The sequence below is a fragment of the Schistocerca americana genome, chromosome X, assembly GCF_021461395.2.
Source record: "Schistocerca americana isolate TAMUIC-IGC-003095 chromosome X, iqSchAmer2.1, whole genome shotgun sequence".
Classification (NCBI taxonomy): Eukaryota; Metazoa; Arthropoda; class Insecta; order Orthoptera; family Acrididae; genus Schistocerca; species Schistocerca americana.
In genome coordinates, this window is record NC_060130.1 from 867,601,960 (window position 1) to 867,623,602 (window position 21,643).

The 21,643-nt window shown below is 42.2% G+C and overlaps 1 protein-coding gene across 1 annotated transcript in view; it reads left to right on the top strand.

The window, feature by feature from the left end:
- Positions 1-21,278, top strand: part of LOC124555248 (CDGSH iron-sulfur domain-containing protein 3, mitochondrial) — a 33,185-nt gene extending 11,907 nt beyond the window's left edge. The window contains exons 2-3 of the mRNA XM_047129111.1: positions 18,106-18,294; positions 20,821-21,278. Coding sequence (XP_046985067.1) covers positions 18,106-18,294; positions 20,821-20,997 — 366 coding nt within the window. The 3' untranslated portion in view covers positions 20,998-21,278. The remainder of the gene's footprint in view (positions 1-18,105; positions 18,295-20,820) is intronic.
- The last annotated feature ends 365 nt before the right edge of the window (positions 21,279-21,643 follow it).

The following is a 21,643-nucleotide window of genomic DNA, read 5'->3' on the forward strand; positions in this document are numbered from 1 at the left end:
AGTAACAGTACACTGGCCATACATAGTAATGGGTTCATTATCAATAAGAGAGAAGGGGACACATTTAAGAGAATGCCTCTGTTTTATGTACAAAAGAGGATAGAAGGAATTGCTGGTGTCCCAGTTACAAGGCTGCACATAGATACTTGGTTAAAAGAGATGATGAAATCCAGTCAAGTACCTAAACAGCTCCATTGCAATTCTCTTGCAAATATCCATTTGTAATTGAAATGAAACACACAGTCAGTTATTATAAAGATGACATGTCATGTTGTGATCTTATGAACACAGATGTGTGTGCGACATTTTTTGAACAGGATTCCCCTTTTGGGGAGTTCAGCAGGCTGGGAATCAAACCCGGGGCCTCATGATAGTCAGCAATGCTAACCATGAGCTGTTGACAAAGTACTTTACAAGAAGTGTATGGCACAACAAAGAAATAACCAAGGAGAAGACTATAATGAAGTGGAGTGAATAATTGTTTGGAGAAAACAACTGCTTTGATACTAGACATGATTCACCCACACTGACTAAATAAATAAAAAGCTGAGTTCATGCATTGTTTTCAGTGTCAAAACTTTGAGCGCACAGATTTTGTCACCAAGGTGAAACCAACATGTGGGATCCATGCTCATCATCCACATCACAGCTATCCTGCATCACCTGTCAAGACATACATCCATTGTGATCTTAGCAACATGCAGGGCACTTATAACAACAAAATATTGATGAACTGAAAGTAACAAGACAGTTACTTCACAAAGAGAAAGAATTGAAACACAATTCAGTGACATTTACAGAGTGAGCTGGCTCAGGATTTAAAGGAATTGGAGTCACATTTCAGAGGATCGTGATGTAAATCCCCATGCAGCCATCCAGATTTAAGTTTCCATGGGTACTGAAAATTAATTAATGTGAGTACAGGAGACACCTTTTTTTAAAGAAGGGGGAGTACAGATTTTCTCTCCATGTTTCTCCTAACCAAGCTTGTGTTTAATCCCTAAATGGTCTTGTCATGAATGGAATGTTAAACTCCAATCTTCTTTTCTTCCTTACTCAGTTTCATTTTTCACTGCTCTAAAGAAATGGTCACAGCCAGGCATCTTTGTGCAAACATTCCATGTATGATGTGTGTCTGGAAAGTAAGTTCCATTGTGGAAAAAAACTCATAAAAACATTTTTTCAAACAAAAATTTATTTTTACAAGAAAGATCATTTCTTAAAGTATTTTTCTACATGGTTGCCACTATTCTTCCAACATTTGTTATAGTGGGGAGCCAACTTTTCTATGCCCTCTACAGAGAGAGATGCTGCCAGTGACAGCCACTGCTGAACACTTCTTTTGCATTGTTTTCACTCTCAAACTGCATTCCTCCAAAATCATGTTTCAAGTTCAAGAAGAAGTGGTGGTCAGAAGGTGAGATATTAGGGCAGCTGAAAACAAAAGGCATTGGACCGTCAGTCAAGGCATCATATTGCTTCATGACAGTGCCCAATTCTGTTGGTATCACTCGAAACCTTATTCAGAAATTTGATTGAGAGCAGTTTGATCACCCACCATACAACCTCGATCTTGCACCTGTGGACTGTCAATTGCTGTGAATGTGAAGTGTGATTTTGGAGCAAAGCGGAAGAGGGGAGGAGATTAAGTGAAGGCGAATGGTCGACTTCAGTTTATCGGGAGAATTCTAGGAAAGTGTGGTTCATGTGCAAAGGAGATCACGTAAGGGACACTAGTGCGACCTACTCCTGAGTATTGCTCAAGCGTCAAATTAAAGGAAGACATCAAAGCAGTTCAGAGGCTGATATGCTAGACTTGTTACCAGTACGTTCGAACAACACACAAGTGTTACGGACATGCTTCAGGAACCCAACTGGGAATCCCTGAAGGGAAGGCGACATTCTTTTCAAGGATCACTGTTGAGAAAATTTAGAGAAATGGCATTTGAATCTGGCTGCAGAACAATTCTATTGCCTCCAACGTACATTGCACATAAGGACCATGAAGATAAGATAGGAGAAATTAGAGCTCATACAGAGACAAATAGACAAGTAGTTTTTTCCTCACTCTATTTGCAGGTGGAGCAGGAAAGGAAATGACAAATAGTGGTATGATTACTCTTTGCCATCCGCCATTCGATGGATTATGGAGTATCGATGTAGATGTAGTGTCTTAATGTCCCATCAACAACGAGGTCATTAGAGACGGAGCCCTTTCAAAGGAACCATCACATCATTTGCCTGAAGCAATTAGGCAAATAACCAAAAATGTGGTGGCTAGACACAGGTTTCAACCATTGTCCTTCCAAATGCGAGTCCAGTGTGCTAACCAGTGCACTACCCCACTCAGTGGAGGAAGGTGCTTTGACAGCGATAATGATGTAGAAATCAGTGCTCAACAATGGCTGTCTTCACCATCTGCATCTTTCGATGATGAGGGCATAAAAAAGTTGGTTTGCCGCTATGACGAATGTCTGAAAAATGGTGGCAACTATGTAGTAAAATAGTTAAGAAATTTTCTTTGCTGCAAAAATAAATTTTGGTTGTAAAAAATGTTTTTATAAGTTTTTTTCCGAAACTGTACTTACTTTCCAGACATGCCTCATAGATGGCTGCACATCTTCATCTGTACTTACAGTGTATAACAGAGTGTACTTTGTGTGCCTATCAATCTCCCCACCCCTACCTGCTCTATTTGCAAATCTTGTGCATTTAAAGGTCATAATATGGTATCGTAAAACTAATTTCATAATTCTGCAACATATTGACATCGGTAATTCTACATCACATTGACATTAGCAAAATTGTCCTGTGGTTATTGACATCTGTTTCACAACTCATCTTGAAAATGAGCATGACCAGCAGTTTTCCACTTATTTGTACTACTTTCAGGATAAGATTTGATGTTTGCTGTTAACTGCTCATGTAATGTGTTTCCTTCCTGTTTTTTTAACATTCTATGTAACACGTCATTAATGCTACAACAGTCATACAGTCACTGACCCCTCCTCCCCTTACCACAGTCCTCCCTTTGTTAACTGCATTGAAAATTTCACATCTGTTAGATGCCAGAAGATCTAAGGCATTGCCCTCGACAGTCAAGTTTCCAAGCAGTTCAAAGTAATTTTTAGAGAAGAATATCTCATAAATTCATGTTTATGGCACCTTCTCTTTTCATGAGGCTCCCGTTTTATAATTGGTCAAGCTTAAGCCTCTCCTTATCACACTATGATCAGGAAATTTATGTACAAAATTCTCAAAAGTTTTCCTCTAAGCACTGACACTTGGAAGTTCCATTCTTGGTACCAAACCTCTGTAAATGTTTCTCATTGTAGCCATGAGTCTGTAGAAAGTGTTGTAGGTGACTTACAGTACAGCTGGTCATCCTTCCCACTCAAGACTGCAAAAGTTAAGTAAACCAAACAATGGAAAATCCAGGATGGAATGTAATAGTATTATGAGAAGGAAAGTTGCTACTTACCTTACAGCAGAGATGCTGAGTCGCAAATAGGCACAATAAAAAGACTCTCACAATTGTAGCTTTTGGCCGTTAAGGCCTTCGTCAGCAATAGACAGACATACACGCATGCACGTGCACACGCACACTGCAGTCTCAATGAAACCACGCTTTGTGTGGTGTTGGTGTTGTTGATGTTGACGAAGCCCTTAATGGCTGAAAGCCGTAATTGTGAGAGTCTTTTTGTTGTGCCTGTCTGGGGCTCAACATCTCCACTATATGCTGAGTAGCAACTTTCCTGCTCATAATAAAGTTAAGTTAACCCTTTCCTGGATCACCTTAATGGATCGGTGTGCAGGACTTCCTGGTACCAGTTCTCCGTAAATTCTCGTTGATGTAGTTCCTTAAAGCAGTTCTTTTAGCATACTGGATTTGTTTGGAGATGCAAGTAGGCTCTGTATGGCTATAATTTGGGACTGTGGGTTGTTAACCTATTTGAAATAAATCCCGGGATGCCATTATGGTGCTTTTATTACTGAACACTTTAAAACCATGTGCAATTAAATAATTGAAACATTTCCTCACAAAAGTTACTAAAGACAGAATGTGGTCAAGATGATGAATACAGAGAACATACTCAGCTTATAACCTATTGCCAACTGATGAGAGTGGAGTGCAACAGAAATGTTGTGCATACTTTGTATAGCTTCATAGCTATTCATATCTGATTAGTTGTTGGATAATTTTCACATGTCTCCAGATTTAATGGGTTTACTGCATAGTGGTGTTGTAGTACTAAAGCTTTAATGACAATTAGGCTGCTCCCAGTATTTACTCTGCCCAAAGGGAACTGTAATTATTAACTATTTATTAAATAAGTCTTAGATTTCATGCCTGAGTATTAGTGAGTCCCTGATGTATAGATTGCCAGGCAAGATTCTTTCTCATGGCTCACTTATGTCTCCTCACTTCACTGACACACTATTGTGGCCTGTGGTACATCCACTACCAATGCCTGCTTGGGAAATAGTTTTTCACTCGGTGCTGATGTATTCTGCAGTGCTGCTTAAGGGAGTGAATTACTACTGCTAACTGTAGCATCCTAATGAAATGTAAAATTTAGAAAATAAAATGCTGCAAAAAAAGAGGAACTTGTTCATTCTTCTTTTTTTTTATGCAGGAAACAAGCATCTATCCTAAGCTTCAAAAACAAATATAGAATTTCATTGTGAACTGTCCTAAACACATGTTTTACATTAAATGATCTCGTGGGAGATTTGCCGTAAATAAACAAATATTACAGATGTATAGAAATACATCAAAGACATATTATTAGTCAACCACAATATTATTGCACTTGGGAGTGAGGGTGCTTCTGTCGGCTCATGTGTTTATCTGTGCACTTGAAGCCGATCAGAATGTGCTCTGTTGTTTTAATGACTGAACAACTTGCTCTTGAAGCTATTCAGATTTCCACGTGTGTGTGTGTGGGGGGGGGGGGGGGGTATAACAGTGGGAAAAACTGATTTAGTTTTTTTTTGTGTACCGTAATGTCGTCACATGTTTCTGATAATGGGCACGAGAGACCAAGTGCAATAATATCATGGTAGGGTAGCAATTTCATTTCGTGTTCTCCCCCCCCCCCCCCCCCCCCTCCGGATTACTACGATATTCAGATCATATTTACCATGCTCTTAGTATTAATATTCATTACTATTTTTTTATTTTATAAGGCAACAAACACCAAAAGGTTAACATAGAAGACTCCATATTTCAGAACCCTCTTTTAAAACAATAAACACTTACCAAATAAACTGCTTCTCTCCTGCAGTATGAAACTATGTAATTATTTGTAAGAAAGACCTTCTCAAATTGTACATTAAACAAATATTTAAAATATTCTTGGAAAGTAAAGTTTTGATAGTAATCATCACTTTTTACATTACTCTCAATATACAAAATAAACATGTCATTCACTTTTCTGTGTGGCTTGGTTACTGTCTTATAGAAATCCATTTGAGCTCTCTCTGTTGTTTTATTATTTCATTAACAGAAGATATTATTTGTTATACTTTTGCATGCAACTCATTGCCATTTAAACCATACACATGAGATATTTGCTTTTCTCTTAACTTTGTTGTGGTTCATGGCCTCCACTATCTTTTTCATGGGTCACACACTATTTGATAGTTGTTATTTTAGAGCACATATTACTGTTCATTCAAACCACTTATCACTCATTTTTTGAATATAGTAATCCTTGGTGTTGTGGATCTGTTATGCTACAGGTTTGGCAGTCATCATCATGCAGTTTGCAATCACTTTTTTTAAGACCTTCAGGACAGGGATAGGGAACTGAAGGCAACCTTTGGAGCAGGCCAGACTCCAACACAATAATTTGGAAGTGGATGGCGTCTGAGCACTGCAATACATTGTTTATTTAACAACTATATGAATGCAACACATTTCAATGAGATACTCGTGAACTCTGTGCCGAAGCCCCTTTGTAATGTTACAGATATAATAAAGGAAAAGTCAGGAAAATTTGGACTTACTGTATTAACACAATGTTTAACAAACTCTAATAATTAAATACTTAGACCAAAGTCTTTGACTAAACTTGAGTTAATCAAAAAACATTTCACATCATCATTACAAATGAAAAGCGAGCATCATTAAAATTTGAAACTGGAGCAAATACTATTAACCTTGAAATTAGTCCGCAGAGCAAGTGTAGCTCCCATTTCAACTTAATCCAGACCTCAGACTCTGTCCCTTCTTTTGAATTTGTTTTACAGTAAAAATATGAAGAAACACACAGAATTAATAAACCTTAGCCTGTTTTTTTTTTTAATCATACAATCAACTAACCATTAAAACTTCTAAATCGGCAATCTAATAAACAACTAAGGGGATGTCGCTCTTTTTTTTAATGCAGAGTCCACATCAAGCTAGGCATTGGACACTGTCCTATTTTACAATGGATAACCACAGCAAGTAGAAAGCACCGAATAGATTAAGCTGCTATCGGTTAGGTTAAACAAGTAATGAATTTTAATGAGTGTCACCTAGTGGGAACTTGCCAGCTTCCAAACAGATTTAACAAACGGTGGATTAAGCACAATGGTTGGCAACTGGAGGGAATCAAAACATGGTACAGAATGGTCTTTACCAACCCATCACTGAGTACATACATACATTGATAGCTGTCTTGGAGCTGGGCAAGGACTTGAAGCATCCCGAAGGTAAATTTCTGTAGCACCAACAGACTACAAGGACCTCACCGCTATGTAAGCCCGCAGGACTTAAACCATGCTTGTTCTCTCACACAAACTAAATTTGCACAGTATTCTACAACATGAAAGACAGATTGAAAGATCATGCAATCTTATTATTCTCTGAGTGCACCTCAAGACAGCTGCCTCAAATAATTGCCACTAATAGTTCCATCATGCATTCATGGCACTCGTGTCCCTTTTAAAAACCACACACTTGAGTGCATGCAGTCTTGGAGAATCACAAGGAACCTCCACGTAAATACAGTTGGGCAGCAGCCACCGGCAAAGACAGAGCAGCAACAAGGAAGTAAGTGCTTTTGTGACATTTTAAGAGGTCCTAACCAGGAGCAAATTATACAGTGTCATCTGTGTGCTTTGGTAGTTCAGTTTTGGAATTTCTGTGTGTTAATTTAATATCTAATAGACACAGTTGTCGCGTTTTCATTTGTGTCAGAAAGTAAACCGATTTTCCGACATATTACAAGTGCCTAATCGGAAGCGAATTATTTAGACGCACTTCTTGTGTTTTCGGCAGTGTCTGCAGTAGAGTTCCTTAGTGAGTGTCAGTAGTCCTTTGTTTGTCTGTGTAGTCTACTTTACCACAGTCTTTAATATGGATAGGAACTGTGACCATTGGGTGCAGATGCGAACAGAGTTTCCAATACTTCATGCTCAGCTCCAGGCTGTGTTGGCTTTGGTTATACAGACTGATGCTGCAGTGGATGGGTGTCACTGTTGTGTGCTGGCTGAGGGGATCCAACGGGCATCCAGCATGACCCAGGAGTCTGCCAATTGGTCCGTACCAGTGACCAGCCCAGTCACTGCTCACCTATGGTCAAGTGGTAGTTTGCCTGCAAAAGACTTCCCAGTGCAGTGTGCCGGATTACGGGGTCCCTTAGGGGCATGGCTGCCAAGAAGGGGAAGAAAGCCAGTGTGCACTCAGTGTTCATACCTTGTGGAATCATTCCAGATGCCATGAAGAGTACAGGGTGGAGCCAACTGCAGGTGGTGGCTCACGTCAGTACCAATGATGTGTGTCGGTTTGGATCAGTAGTAGTCCTCTCTGGTTTCGAGCTGCTATCAGAAGTCGTAAAGGCTGCCAGTCTCGCTTACGAGATGAAAGCAGAGCTCACCATTTGCAGCATAGTACACAGAACTGACTGGGAACTCTGGTACAAAACTGAGTGGAGGGTCTGAATCAGAGGCTCAGATGGTTCTGTGACTGTGTAGGCTGCAGATTCGTCGACTTGCGCCATAAGGTGGTGGGGTTTCTGTTTCTGTTAGATAGGTCAGGAGTCCATTACATGCAGGAAGGCGGTACACAGGTAGATGGGGCTGTGTCGCGTGGACTGGGTGGTTTTTTTAGGTTAGAGGGTCTCTGGGAACACACAAAGAAGCATTCCAAAATTCCTGCACCAAAGAAGATGAAATAAATATTCCAGAATACAAATCAAGAACATCTATCAACAAGAGTAACTTGGAAGTAGATATCCTCAAAGTAGTGAAGAAACTTGAATCTCTTAATAGCAGCAAGTCTTACAGTCCAGAATGTACACCAGTTAGGTTCCTTTTAGAGTATGCTGAAGCAATAGCGCCGTACTTAACAATCATATCCAACCACTCATTCAATGAAAGATCCGTACCCAAAGACTGGAAAGTTGCACCGGTCACACCAATATTCAAGAAAGGTTAGGAGTAATCCACAAAATTACAGCCCCATATCATTAACATTGATATGCAGCAGGATTTTGGAGCCTATATTATGTTCAAAGACAATGAATTACCTCGAAGAGAATGGTCTATTGACACACAGTCACCACAATTTAGAAACCATTGTTCTTGTGAAACACAACTACCTCTTTACACACACAAAGTGTTGAGTGATATGGACAAAGGATTCCATATTGATTCTGTATTTGTAGATTTCAAGAATGCTTTTGACACCATATCTCACAAGCAGCATGTAATCAAAATTGTGTGCTTAAGGAATACCGTCTCAGTTATGCGACTGGATTCTTGACTTCCTGTCAGAGCAGTCACAGTTCATAGTAATTGATGGAAAGTCAATGAGTAAAACAGAAGTAATTTATGGCATTCCCCAAGGTAGTGTTAAAGGCCCTCTGCTGTTTCTTATTTATATAAACAATTTAGGAGACAATCTGAGCAGCCATCTTAGGTTGTTTGCAGATGATGCTGTCTTTTATCATCTAGTAAAGCCATCAGAAGATCAAAACAAATCGCAAAAAGATTTAGACATATCTGCATTGTGCGTAAATTGGCAGTTGACCCAAAATAAGGAAAAGTGTAAGATCATGCATGAGTGTGCTAAAAGGAATCCATTAAATTTCATTTACACGATAAATCAGTCAAATCTACTGGCCGTAAATTCAACTAAATACCTAGGCATTACAATTATGAACAACTTAAATTGGAAAGAACGCATAGAAAATGTAATGAGAAAGGCATTCCAAAGACTGTGCTTTAGCAGGAGAACACGTGGAAAATGTAACAGATTTAGTAGAGAGACTGCCTACACTAGGCAGTGCGGTATGGGATCCTTACCAGATAGGATTAACAGAGTACATCGAGAAAGTTCAAAGAAAGGCAGCATGTTTTGTATTATGAAGAAATAGGGGTGAGTGTATCATCGATACAGAACTTGGGATGGACATCATTAAAACAAAGGCATTTATCGTTGGTGGTGGGATCTTCTGATGAAATTTAAATCACCAAGTTCCTCCTCCAAATGCAAAAATATTTTGCCAATGCCAACCTACATCAGGATAAATGATCATCATCATAAAATAAGTGAGATCAGAGCTCTGTGCTGTTCAGAGTGGAAAAACAGAGAATTATTGTGGTTTGATGAAGTTTCTGATGGGCACTTAAGTGTAATTTACAAAGTATCGATGTAGGTGTAGCCCAACTGTCAGTAACCCAAAGAGCCTCAGCAGACACATTGAACAAATAGGCTCACTGAAATCAGAAAGATTTGCAGTGCACAAGTCCACAGATGCAGCTTGTCACTTCACTCCCAAACAATTCGGCACACTGTCAGCCCATTCCAGAACTGCTGCCTACTTGACAACACGGGCCCAGCAATCCACCACGCAACCTCAGTGACACCAAAATGCTTGCTGCAGAGCTTAGTATCAACACTCAATTTATGCTGTGACCGACTTTGCTTGCTCAATCTGCAAATGCGTACATCTACACCTATGTAGATACTCTGCAAGCCACTGTGCCAATGTATGGCACATGGCAGAGGGTACCCTGTACCACTACTGGTCATTTCCTTTCCTGTTCCACTCACAAATAGAGTGAGGGAAAAACAACTGTCTGTGTGTCCATATGGGCCATAATTTCTTATATCTTATCTTCGTAGTCCTTACATCTTATCTTCGTAGTCCTTACTTGCTATGTATGTTGGCTTAAGAACTTTCCGCATCAGTGCACTTGCATACCCAGTGGCAGGAGACTAAAATTTCTGTGTGAGCAATGTGCTGCTGACAAGTATTCATATGGCCATGTCATCTTCCTTTATTGGCTTTATTGCCCAAGTGGGACACAGGTGTTTTTCAAATTCCCAAATAATCAGTTAAGAAGCTTACTTCTTTAGATACAAAACAATTTTCATTAGTTAATCAGTTGCATAATAATAACAACAGTCCATCCCGTGACAACATTATTAGTGATAAGTTATGTTTGCAAAACACCTCATGTATATACATCGCTATAACATTCCTTTGTATATTGGTCTTAACAGCTGGCTGGCAGCACCTGGAAGGTCATTAACACTGAACTGCACATGTCTTTGGCTCTTTAAATGCCTTGCTGACTTCGCATTCCTCCTGACTCATCATCCACAACGAGCTTATGCAACTTGTGCTGCATCATATATGTAAACATTATTTGTCTCCTGCTAATCACATCTCATTACTCTACTATGTGCATATAATTCTATAAATATCCTGTCGTTTCAGTAATTCATTAATTTTTCGCAAAAGAGGCACTTTCTCCAGTGTCTGGCATTCATACTTGTCATAACCAAAGGTTACCATCGTACTTTGTTGCACCTACTATATTATACACACCTTTCACTGATTGGATTGCAGGACATGACACTTGACCTCTTTTCGATGGGACACTTTACTCACCACCTGTGGGCCCTTAAAAATTTCTTAAAATTTCTTTACCTCAGTGTTAATTTGAGATGATTTTCTGTGATCATAAAGTGGTTACGGCATCGATGATTTCAGCCGTAAATAGAAATATTAAAAAAGGTAGGAAGATTTTTCTGTTTAGCAAAAGTGACAAAAAGCAGATTACAGAGTACCTGAGGGCTCAACACAAAAGTTTTGTCTCAGGTACAGATAGTGTTGAGGATCAGTGGACAAAGTTCAAAACCATCGTACAATATGCGTTAGATGAGTATGTGCCAAGCAAGATCGTAAGAGATGGAAAAGAGCCACCGTGGTACAACAACCGAGTTAGAAAACTGCTGCGGAAGCAAAGGGAACTTCACAGCAAACACAAACATAGCCAAAGCCTTGCAGACAAACAAAAATTACGCGAAGCAAAATGTAATGTGAGGAGGGCTATGCGAGAGGCGTTCAATGAATTCGAAAGTAATGTTCTATGTACTGACTTGGCAGAAAATCCTAAGAAATTCTGGTCTTATGTCAAAGCCGTAGGTGGATCAAAACAAAATGTCCAGACACTCTGTGACCAAAATGGTACAGAAACAGAGGATGACAGACTAAAGGCCGAAATACTAAATGTCTTTTTCCAAAGCTGTTTCACAGAGGAAGACTGCACTGTAGTTCCTTCTCTAGATTGTCGCACAGATGACAAAATGGTAGATATCGAAATAGACAACAGAGGCATAGAGAAACAATTACAATCGCTCAAAAGAGGGAAGGCCGCTGGACCTGATGGGATACCAGTTCGATTTTACACAGAGTACGCGAAGGAACTTGCCCCCCTTCTTGCAGCGGTGTACCGTAGGTCTCTAGAAGAGCGTAGCGTTCCAAAGCACTGGAAAATGGCACAGGTCATCCCCGTTTTCAAGCAGGGGCGTCGAACAGATGTGCAGAACTATAGACCTATATCTCTAACGTCTATCAGTTGTAGGATTTTGGAACACGTATTATGTTCGAGTATAATGACTTTTCTGGAGACTAGAAATCTACTCTGTAGGAATCAGCATGGGTTTCGAGAAAGACGGTCGTGTGAAACCCAGCTCACGCTATTCGTCCACAAGACTTAGAGGGCCATAGGCACGGGTTCCCAGGTAGATGCCGTGTTTCTTGACTTCCGCAAGGCGTTTGATACAGTTCTCCACAGTCGCTTAATGAACAAAGTAAGAGCATACGGACTATCAGACCAATTGTGTGATTGGATTGAGGAGTTCCTAGATAACAGAACGCAGCATGTCATTCCCAATGGAGAGAAGTCTTCTGAAGTAAGAGTGATTTCAGGTGTGCCACAGGGGAGTGTCATGGGACCGTTGCTGTTCACAATATACATAAATGACCTGGTGGATGACATCGGAAGTTCACTGAGGCTTTTTGCAGATGATGCTGTGGTGTATTGAGAGGTTGTAACAATGGAAAATTGTACTGAAATGCAGGAGGATCTGCAGCAAATTGACGCGTGGTGCAGGGAATGGCAATTGAATCTCAATGTAGACAAGTGTAATGTGCTGCGAATACATAGAAAGATAGATCCCTTATCATTTAGCTACAAAATAGCAGGTCAGCAACTGGAAGCAGTTAATTCCATAAATTATCTGGGAGTAGGCATTAGGAGTGATTTAAAATGGAATGACGATATAAAGTTGATCGTCGGTAAAGCAAATGCCAGACTGAGATTCATTGGAAGAATCCTAAGGAAATGCAATCCGAAAACAAAGGAAGTAGGTTACAGTACACTCGTTCGCCCACTGCTTGAATGCTGCTCAGCGGTGTGGGATCCGTACCAGATTAGGGTTGATAGAAGAGATAGAGAATATCCAACGGAGAGCAGCGCGCTTCGTTACAGGATCATTTAGTAATTGCGAAAGCGTTACGGAGATGATTGATAAACTCCAGTGGAAGACTCTACAGGAGAGACGCTCAGTAGCTCGGTACGGGCTTTTGTTAAAGTTTCGAGAACATACCTTCACCGAAGAGTCCAGCAGTATATTGTTCCCTCCTACGTATATCTCGCGAAGAGACCATGAGGATAAAATCAGAGAGATTAGAGCCAACACAGAAGCATACCGACAATCCTTCTTTCCACGAACAATACGAGACTGGAATAGAAGGGAGAACTGATAGAGGTACTCAGGGTACCCTCTGCCACACACCGTCAGGTGGCTTGCGGAGTATGGATGTAGATGTAGATGTAGATCAGCCCAGTATTTCCTACCACATAATCTTTTGGAATGATTTTCTTATCATACTTTCCTATTCAAGATTGTCCTTTTTCTACCAACTTTTCTAAGGCTAATTTCTGTTTCTCTTCCAAACTTGAATCCCTTCTCTTTGGGGATTTTAGTGAGTGCTCAATCAGTTTGATTTTTTACCTGTAAGCACTTCATATGGTGATACTTTTGTTGAGTATGGTAGTTCATAATTTCCTCAAAATCTTTTGTATTAAGTCCCCTATACACCTAACCTGTAGTCTGTCCTTACAAAGCTTGTACATGAACTGAGTACCATCATCACTGAGGACTTTTTTAGGCTTACCTGCCATGTATACATACTCTTTTCTCAGCGTACTGGCTACTGCCCTTCCAGTACATTTCCTTAATAAGGAATTTTGAAAAAAAAAAACACCATTATGACTAAAACACATTTAAAGTCTCCTCTGGTTGTTGGGAGTAGCCAGAATGTCGGCTGCTGCTAATTCGCCCGCTTCTTTGGGTATAATACACTCATGTTCAGAAGAAAATAGAACACCCTGAATGACTTGAGATAGTACATTCGTATTCACAGGATATGTAGATTAGTATGTTCTGCAGAAATGATTAGCAATTGAAACATGTCAGCCTGTGGGTTCAAAATAAACATCGATATTGCAGCACAACACCACATACCGGTAAAATGTACCTGCAGCTCTTATTGGAAACCAAATGTAAATGATCAGTGTGACCTAAGCAGATGTGCTGGATCCCTCTGAGACATACGCCTGAACCGTACCGTCAAATCAGTGAGTTTGAAAGAGGGCATATTATTGGCATGAGGGAATGTAATGCATCCATCCAGGAAATTACTGCTAGTGTGAGACAAAATGCTTCAGCAGTGCAGAATGCTTCATGGAAGGCCATAGAATCTGATAAGATGGGTCAGATCACACCACCACCACAACCCACCTCCCTCTCCCCCAATGCTCACCCTGACCTCCCTCTCCCCTGGCGCCCCCCCCCACCTCCCTCTACCCCAGCGCCCCCCCCCCCCCACCTCCCTCTACCCCAGCGCCCCCCCCACCTCCCTCTACCCCAGCACCCCCCCCACCTCCCTCTCCCCGGCGCCCCCCCCCCCACCTCCCTCTCCCCGGCGCCCCCCCCCACGTCCCTCTCCCCGGCGCCCCCCCCACCTCCCTCCCCCCGGCGCCGCGCCCACCTCCCTCCCCCCAGCGCCCCCCCCACCTCCCTCTCCCCCGGCGCCCCCCACCTCCCTCTCCCCCGGCGCCCCCCCCACCTCCCTCTCCCCCGGCGCCCCCCCCCACCTCCCTCTCCCCCGGCGCCCCCCCCACCTCCCTCTCCCCCGGCGCCCCCCCCACCTCCCTCTCTCCCGGCGCCCCCCCCCCACCTCCCTCTCTCCCGGCGCCCCCCCCCCCCACCTCCCTCTCTCCTGGCACCCCCCACCTCCCTCTCCTGGCACCCCCCACCACCTCCCTCTCTCCTGGCACCCCCCACCACCTCCCTCTCTCCTGGCACCCCCCACCACCTCCCTCTCTCCTGGCACCCCCCACCACCTCCCTCTCTCCTGGCACCCCCCACCACCTCCCTCTCTCCTGGCACCTCCCACCACCTCCCCCTCTGCTGGCACCTCCCACCACCTCCCCCTCTCCTGGCACCTCCCACCACCTCCCCCTCTCCTGGCACCTCCCACCACCTCCCCCTCTCCTGGCACACACCCCCACCTGCTCCTCTCCTGGCACCCCCCCCCACCTCCCTCTCTCCCCCGGCAGCCCCCCCCCCCACCTCCCTCTCTCCCCCGGCAGCCCCCCCCCACCTCCCTCTCTCCCCCGGCAGCCCCCCCCCACCTCCCTCTCTCCCCCGGCAGCCCCCCCCCCACCTCCCTCTCTCCCCCGGCAGCCCCCCCCCCACCTCCCTCTCTCCCCCGGCAGCCCCCCCCCCCACCTCCCTCTCTCCCCCGGCAGCCCCCTCCCACCTCCCTCTCTCCCCCGGCAGCCCCCTCCCACCTCCCTCTCTCCCCCGGCAGCCCCCTCCCACCTCCCTCTCTCCCCCGGCAGCCCCCTCCCACCTCCCTCTCTCCCCCGGCAGCCCCCTCCCACCTCCCTCTCTCCCCCGGCAGCCCCCTCCCACCTCCCTCTCTCCCCCGGCAGCCCCCTCCCACCTCCCTCTCTCCCCCGGCAGCCCCCTCCCACCTCCCTCTCTCCCCCGGCAGCCCCCTCCCACCTCCCTCTCTCCCCCGGCAGCCCCCTCCCACCTCCCTCTCTCCCCCGGCAGCCCCCTCCCACCTCCCTCTCTCCCCCGGCAGCCCCCTCCCACCTCCCTCTCTCCCCCGGCAGCCCCCTCCCACCTCCCTCTCTCCCCCGGCAGCCCCCTCCCACCTCCCTCTCTCCCCCGGCAGCCCCCTCCCACCTCCCTCTCTCCCCCGGCAGCCCCCTCCCACCTCCCTCTCTCCCCCGGCAGCCCCCTCCCACCTCCCTCTCTCCCCCGGCAGCCCCCTCCCACCTCCCTCTCTCCCCCGGCAGCCCCCTCCCACCTCCCTCTCTCCCCCGGCAGCCCCCTCCCACCTCCCTCTCTCCCCCGGCAGCCCCCTCCCACCTCCCTCTCTCCCCCGGCAGCCCCCTCCCACCTCCCTCTCTCCCCCGGCAGCCCCCTCCCACCTCCCTCTCTCCCCCGGCAGCCCCCTCCCACCTCCCTCTCTCCCCCGGCAGCCCCCTCCCACCTCCCTCTCTCCCCCGGCAGCCCACTCCCACCTCCCTCTCTCCCCCGGCAGCCCACTCCCACCTTCCTCTCTCCCCCAGTGCTACAAACTCCGACTTCTCTTTTTTAGTAAGTTTCAGTATAGACATTCTGTTTACACAACTATTTTTTGTTGTGTTCATTGTAACTCTAGGAGAGGATATCATACAGGTCTTCAAACATGTGCTCACCTTGATCTGTTTTTTATTCAACAACCAACATTTTGAAAAACACTGATAGTGTTGCTGTGGATAGCCCTCTGTCCCCCAGAGTACCTAACATTTTTGTAGAAGACTTCAAGGATGAAGCACTCAGCACTTCTAAAACCAACTTTTTTGGAGGTATGTACATGGCAACTTCCTCCAATTTTCACTTCGGGAATGGAAAAAATTTTTGATGTCCCTTTCCTGGATGTCATGGGTCACAATATGCATCAGAAACCAACAAACACTGACCTTGGTTTATGTGTATCATCCCAACGCAGTGATATATTACAATCAATCATCATCACATCTTAGAACTCGACAGCAGAGCTTAGCCATCTCCGCTCCGTATTTGTCTAGAATTGGTACTCCGAGAAGCAGATACACCACTCATTTCTACCAGCAAGCATGAAACATAATGAGCAACTAGAATCTTTGGGAAACTTTTCTCAGTTGGTTTTTCTGCCCTATGTTGGTAGTGTCATTCAAGAATAGAAGACTCTTCATGAAACACCGTATAAACAATGTCCCTAAACTTCCAGTATGAATGCAATTGATGACATGTTTCATAAAAGACAGCCTTGGTCTGAGGAGGCTAGGAATATATAAGATCCTGTATCGATGTTGGAAACTGTACAGTGCCCAGACTTCTAGCTCTATTAAAGACATGCATTGAACACAGAAATCACACTGGACTAGACTAGGTCAGTCATAAAAATATGCTTTCGCTGATCATTGTGTAGATGTGGTATAAAGCATGAACTGTATAGAGACAAAGATTCTTTTATCTACATCCACCTACAGGGATTCTGCCATGAAAGAAGTGGAAAAAATACGTATAGTAAATGATTTAATTAACAGAAAGCCATAATTTCAGTTTTCATTAGCAAGATGTGTCAGTCACAGAGAAACAAATTCAGCAAGGTCACACCAAAGTGTGCTGAAAACCAGGACATCTAGGCCAGACACCAACACCTTACCCACCCACATATCCAAAGGATTCACAGCTTGTTTCTCAGGAAGAAGGGAGGGGGGGGGCGGCGGCAGGCTGTGGCAGTTGATGTGTCCTACAATTGCATTATAAACCTTGCCATCCTCCTGGCATCTGCAGTTTTCTAGCAAACCAACATATAAATTGGTGAGCCCACTACAGCCTATCAAGGTCATACCTGAAGTGACAAGCAACTGCCCCTTAAAATATTGTACAGGTTCCACAACAGCTTCCAGTGCAAAATCTGAACTTTTCAAGCTGTTATCATGTCATTTGTTCTGAGAAGGCATCAAGATGTATAAGAATAACAACCACTACAACAATAAAGAGGAAACTCTAAGGCTAAGTTGATGTTGGGATCCTGTTCTACAGAGAAAGCAGCACATAGGTAGCAAGTAGGAAGGCACTCTGGTAACAACCATGGAAAGGCTCTGGACAATATCACCATGAGAACATCACCTAACCATCTGACTCACTCTGTATTAAGCCACTAAACATGAGGAGTATCACTGTTAGTCTTCTGGGGAAAAAAACTGCTGCTCTCTCTCTCTCTCTCTCTCTCTCTCTCTCTCTCTCTCTGTGTCTGGCTGTGTGTGTGTTTTTACAAATTATCACCATGATTGTATTTTTGTTTTAGGCTTTGTAGGTATTCATCCTCTTTTTACATTTGGTATATCACCGGCTTAAAATGAAACTTCGTGTGTCAGAAAAGTTATGCGCGTTTTTCTGCCTTAATATGGTCGTCTATCAGTATACAGGATGTATATATGTTAATGTTCCCCTCTATTATATTAGTATACAGGATTTCTTTTATTTCCTCACTAGCTCATTACCTCTCATTGGTTTACAAATAATTGAGATATTATGTTTTCTAGCTAATAAAGCTATATAAATATTAAGGTTTTATTTTTTGTATACATAGTTTTCATACTAAGCCAATGATATATTTTTAGTTGTTAGGAAGTATTCTGTTACTAGAATTTATTATTTCTGACATTTAATCTGAATCAATTTATTTTTTCTTGATTTTTCAGAACACATCAAAATTTTATTCAAGTGGTCCAGACAAACCCTCAGTAGTTCCACAAAACCCACTAGCTGAAATACACGGTGCCTCATTGCAAAAACAGAATGGTGAGATATATGACAAGAAACCATTCAAAATGAAATGTGAAAAAGGAAAAACCTACATGTGGTGTCTGTGTGGGAGGAGTAAAAGTCAGGTGTGTTTGCAATAATATGCATGCACTTCATGCAGTTAATGTGTTGACATGAATAAAAGTTTATATAGCAGTCCTATACTCATAGTAATGATGTTATCCACTGCCTAAAAATTACTGAAAAAGTTTTTATATGGGAGGAGAGTAGTTCAACTCGTTACTCACCATCCTCATTTTATTATTATTATTTTATTATTAATTATTTTTACTTCACACAAGTCAAAGGATGGCTGGCTATTTTACCATTCATCTTCTTCAACTGAGATAGTGCACCAGCACCAAATATGCCAATTTCTGTGTTATGTTAAGTGGATGTCCATTATTTATGTGAAGGAATTTCTTAACGATTTGCCCCCCTCCCGGTTATGTGCGATTTACCGTATAGTTGGATAAAAATATGTAAAAATGATTTTTTTGTTTTAGACGGTGATTAAAACACTGTAATACTTTAATAAAACCTTGTTTATTTATTTAACATAATTATAAACGATTTATTTTAAACAAGCAACCCTGACTAGTATTGTAGTAGACAGAGGGACAAAAAGGCTTCACGAAAGCAGTACTGACCTTTTATTGGTATATACATTAAATGTCACTGAACCTTTACTTACTTTGCTGTTGAAAGGCAACATTGTTTGTACCTTCCTTTGAATGATATGATTATGTAGCTTTTCAGTCTCTTTATTTATGTGATCACTAAGAGTATTCTTGTTAGTGAACTTCAGCTTAGCTCACTTTCATAAACGATTAACCTTGTGCTAACACACATTTTTAGACTTGTCGGCATGCTGCTTAACATATGCATTGTAAAAGTTTTGGTACAAATTCACATTGAACACAGTAACATCGGCTTTATATACATTGCAGAATATCACGATTGACTCACCAACTGACTTGCAGAGATGTCGACTGGCACAGCAGAGAACTCCCTGAATCAAATCTTACACTTGTGCTACACTTCTTTTATACTGGGGAATCTCAGGCATACACACATGTAAAGAGTTCAGTTCAGAGAGGCAATAAAGGCTGGTGGGCATTTTAATATTGACTATGCTTGAGATTAATTTTTATATATAAATATATAATCTCTGAATTTATAAAATAACATGAGATTTTCGTTGTCTCCCATCCTTTTAAATGAGGTTTTGATGGACTCTCCCCCGCCCACCTTCATTTTGAGCTCTTGTAATTAATGGACATCCCCTAAAGCTAAACATGCTGTTCAATATGGTACAGTCATGGGCTACATACTTGTAGTTTGATCATGGGGTAAGGCATATTTTTGTTAACACCGCTACAGTTAAATTCCAATGTTTGACTTAAACATACACAGCTGCCTTAGTCATAGCAGTTGGTTCATTTGAGGTGGACAATATTATTCTGCATCTTCGGTATTCAGACTGTCAGTAATTGTATAACTGGGTATTGTATGGAGTACAAGAATTAAATTTAATTTTTACTCAGACCCATTAGCTACACTGTGTGTCAATATAAAATGTACCCCCCAAGGTCTTGGGAAGCATTTAAAAGTCTGGGCTATAGAATATATTAAGTACATTGTTTGGTAGTACTCACCACTGGTTCACTCAGAAGTCAGGTTATGCAAAGTATGTAGTTCGTTCTGTTGTAATTTTGTTAGCATACTGCACATAGATATTCCCCACCTACTATGTAGAGGTCAGTGTTTTACTGATTGATAGATCAGTTGCTATGGTATTCAGCTTTGTTTGTGCAAGACTGTATTTCTGTCCTAACTCACACAGTTTTCTGTATATGAAAGCAACTTTTTTCACAGTTTGGAGTCCACCCAGCCACGTTACTTTAAAGTGCATTCATCCTGGATTTAGTTGGTTGAATGAGGTAGAGGAAAAATTTGCATCTTGGCTACCAAAAGGAGAATAGTTAGTAATGTACAGTTTTTCAGACTGCTCGCCAGTGTCGTGGGTTAAATTCCAAAACTGGCCATAATGTTTCATGAAAGGAGAATAGATGTCACTCTTTATGAAGATTTTCTGACAAAGCAACAAGCTTGCTAGCACCGTTGGTAATATTTTAGACGACTGCCAGCACTGTTTTTGTCATATCCTTCTTCCAATAATTGGTATTCAGCTTCACTTGAGTATGCTGGTAGTTGTCAAAAGTTATATGTTTTACTCAAATTTTACATGAACAAAAATACCAATCATATTTTGTTCAAGGATGTTGTAAATACTGGGAAAACTTACAGCTTTTGGGAGTTATTGGTGCTGGAAGGAAAAATAGAATTATTTCTATGGTGTATTTTGATATCTATGTAGTTAGCGTGTGCAGTTTGAGGTGTAACAACTTGCAAAACTCCAGAAGCAGGATGAATGCTGTAAATAACATCTTTGATGTCTTTTTCGATGCCTCTATTAATTATTTTTGTAGCAGTAAACAAATAACAGTTCACTAGCTCTAGTTACTTTTGTGTACATTTTGTATGTGGAGATGACTTCCATTTCAGTATAAGAAAGCAGAGTTAGTCATATCTTGAACATTTCTTTGCAGCCTCTATGTGATGGGACTCATAAAAGTGCATACCTGAATACTAAGCTACGACCAGTTAAATTCCAAGTAACAGAGGATAAAGAATACTGGTTGTGTAATTGCAAGCAGACATCAAAGAGACCTTTCTGTGATGGAACTCACAAAAGACCAGAGATCCAGGCAGCTGTTAAATCATGATAGCGTGAAGGATGCTGTAGATAAAAATGTTTGTAGTTGTTTTTGTTATTTGTTTAAAATTTAATAATAAATTTTGTCTTGAGAAATAGCATACAATAATTATGCTGAAGGTCTTTACTTTTCTTGATTACCAAATTCTGGCGCACTGTACCTGTATGTCAGCCATAATGGTTCTGATTTTTAAAAAAATAGTTTATTTGCGTATGCTGTTTTTCATTAACTATTATTTACATTGTTTTGTAGTTAACTCTAGTAGTTAAAAAATTTATTTGTGGAAATTACATTGTGTCTGTCTTCTTTATTTTTAATCATCTGTCCTTCATTTAAATACAGAACAGATAGAACAGGGGAAAATAATATAAGATTATATATCAGAAGTATTCCTTGTTCCATCCTCTTTGTTCTCCCTTGCTTGAACAGGTTTTTCTCTTTACTTTTCCTGCATGAGATTCAGTGGAAAAGGATAATAGCTCTTTGATAACCTTAGTATTCCTTTTAACATTCCATTATTTTGTAACATACCTTTCACACTTTTGGGCAATCCACAGCTGTAATACATGGTACGAATTTGGATATGTATCTGATATCATGAAGGGACACAATAATTAGGATAGTGCAGTAATTTCTGTAAGACAAGTGTATCACT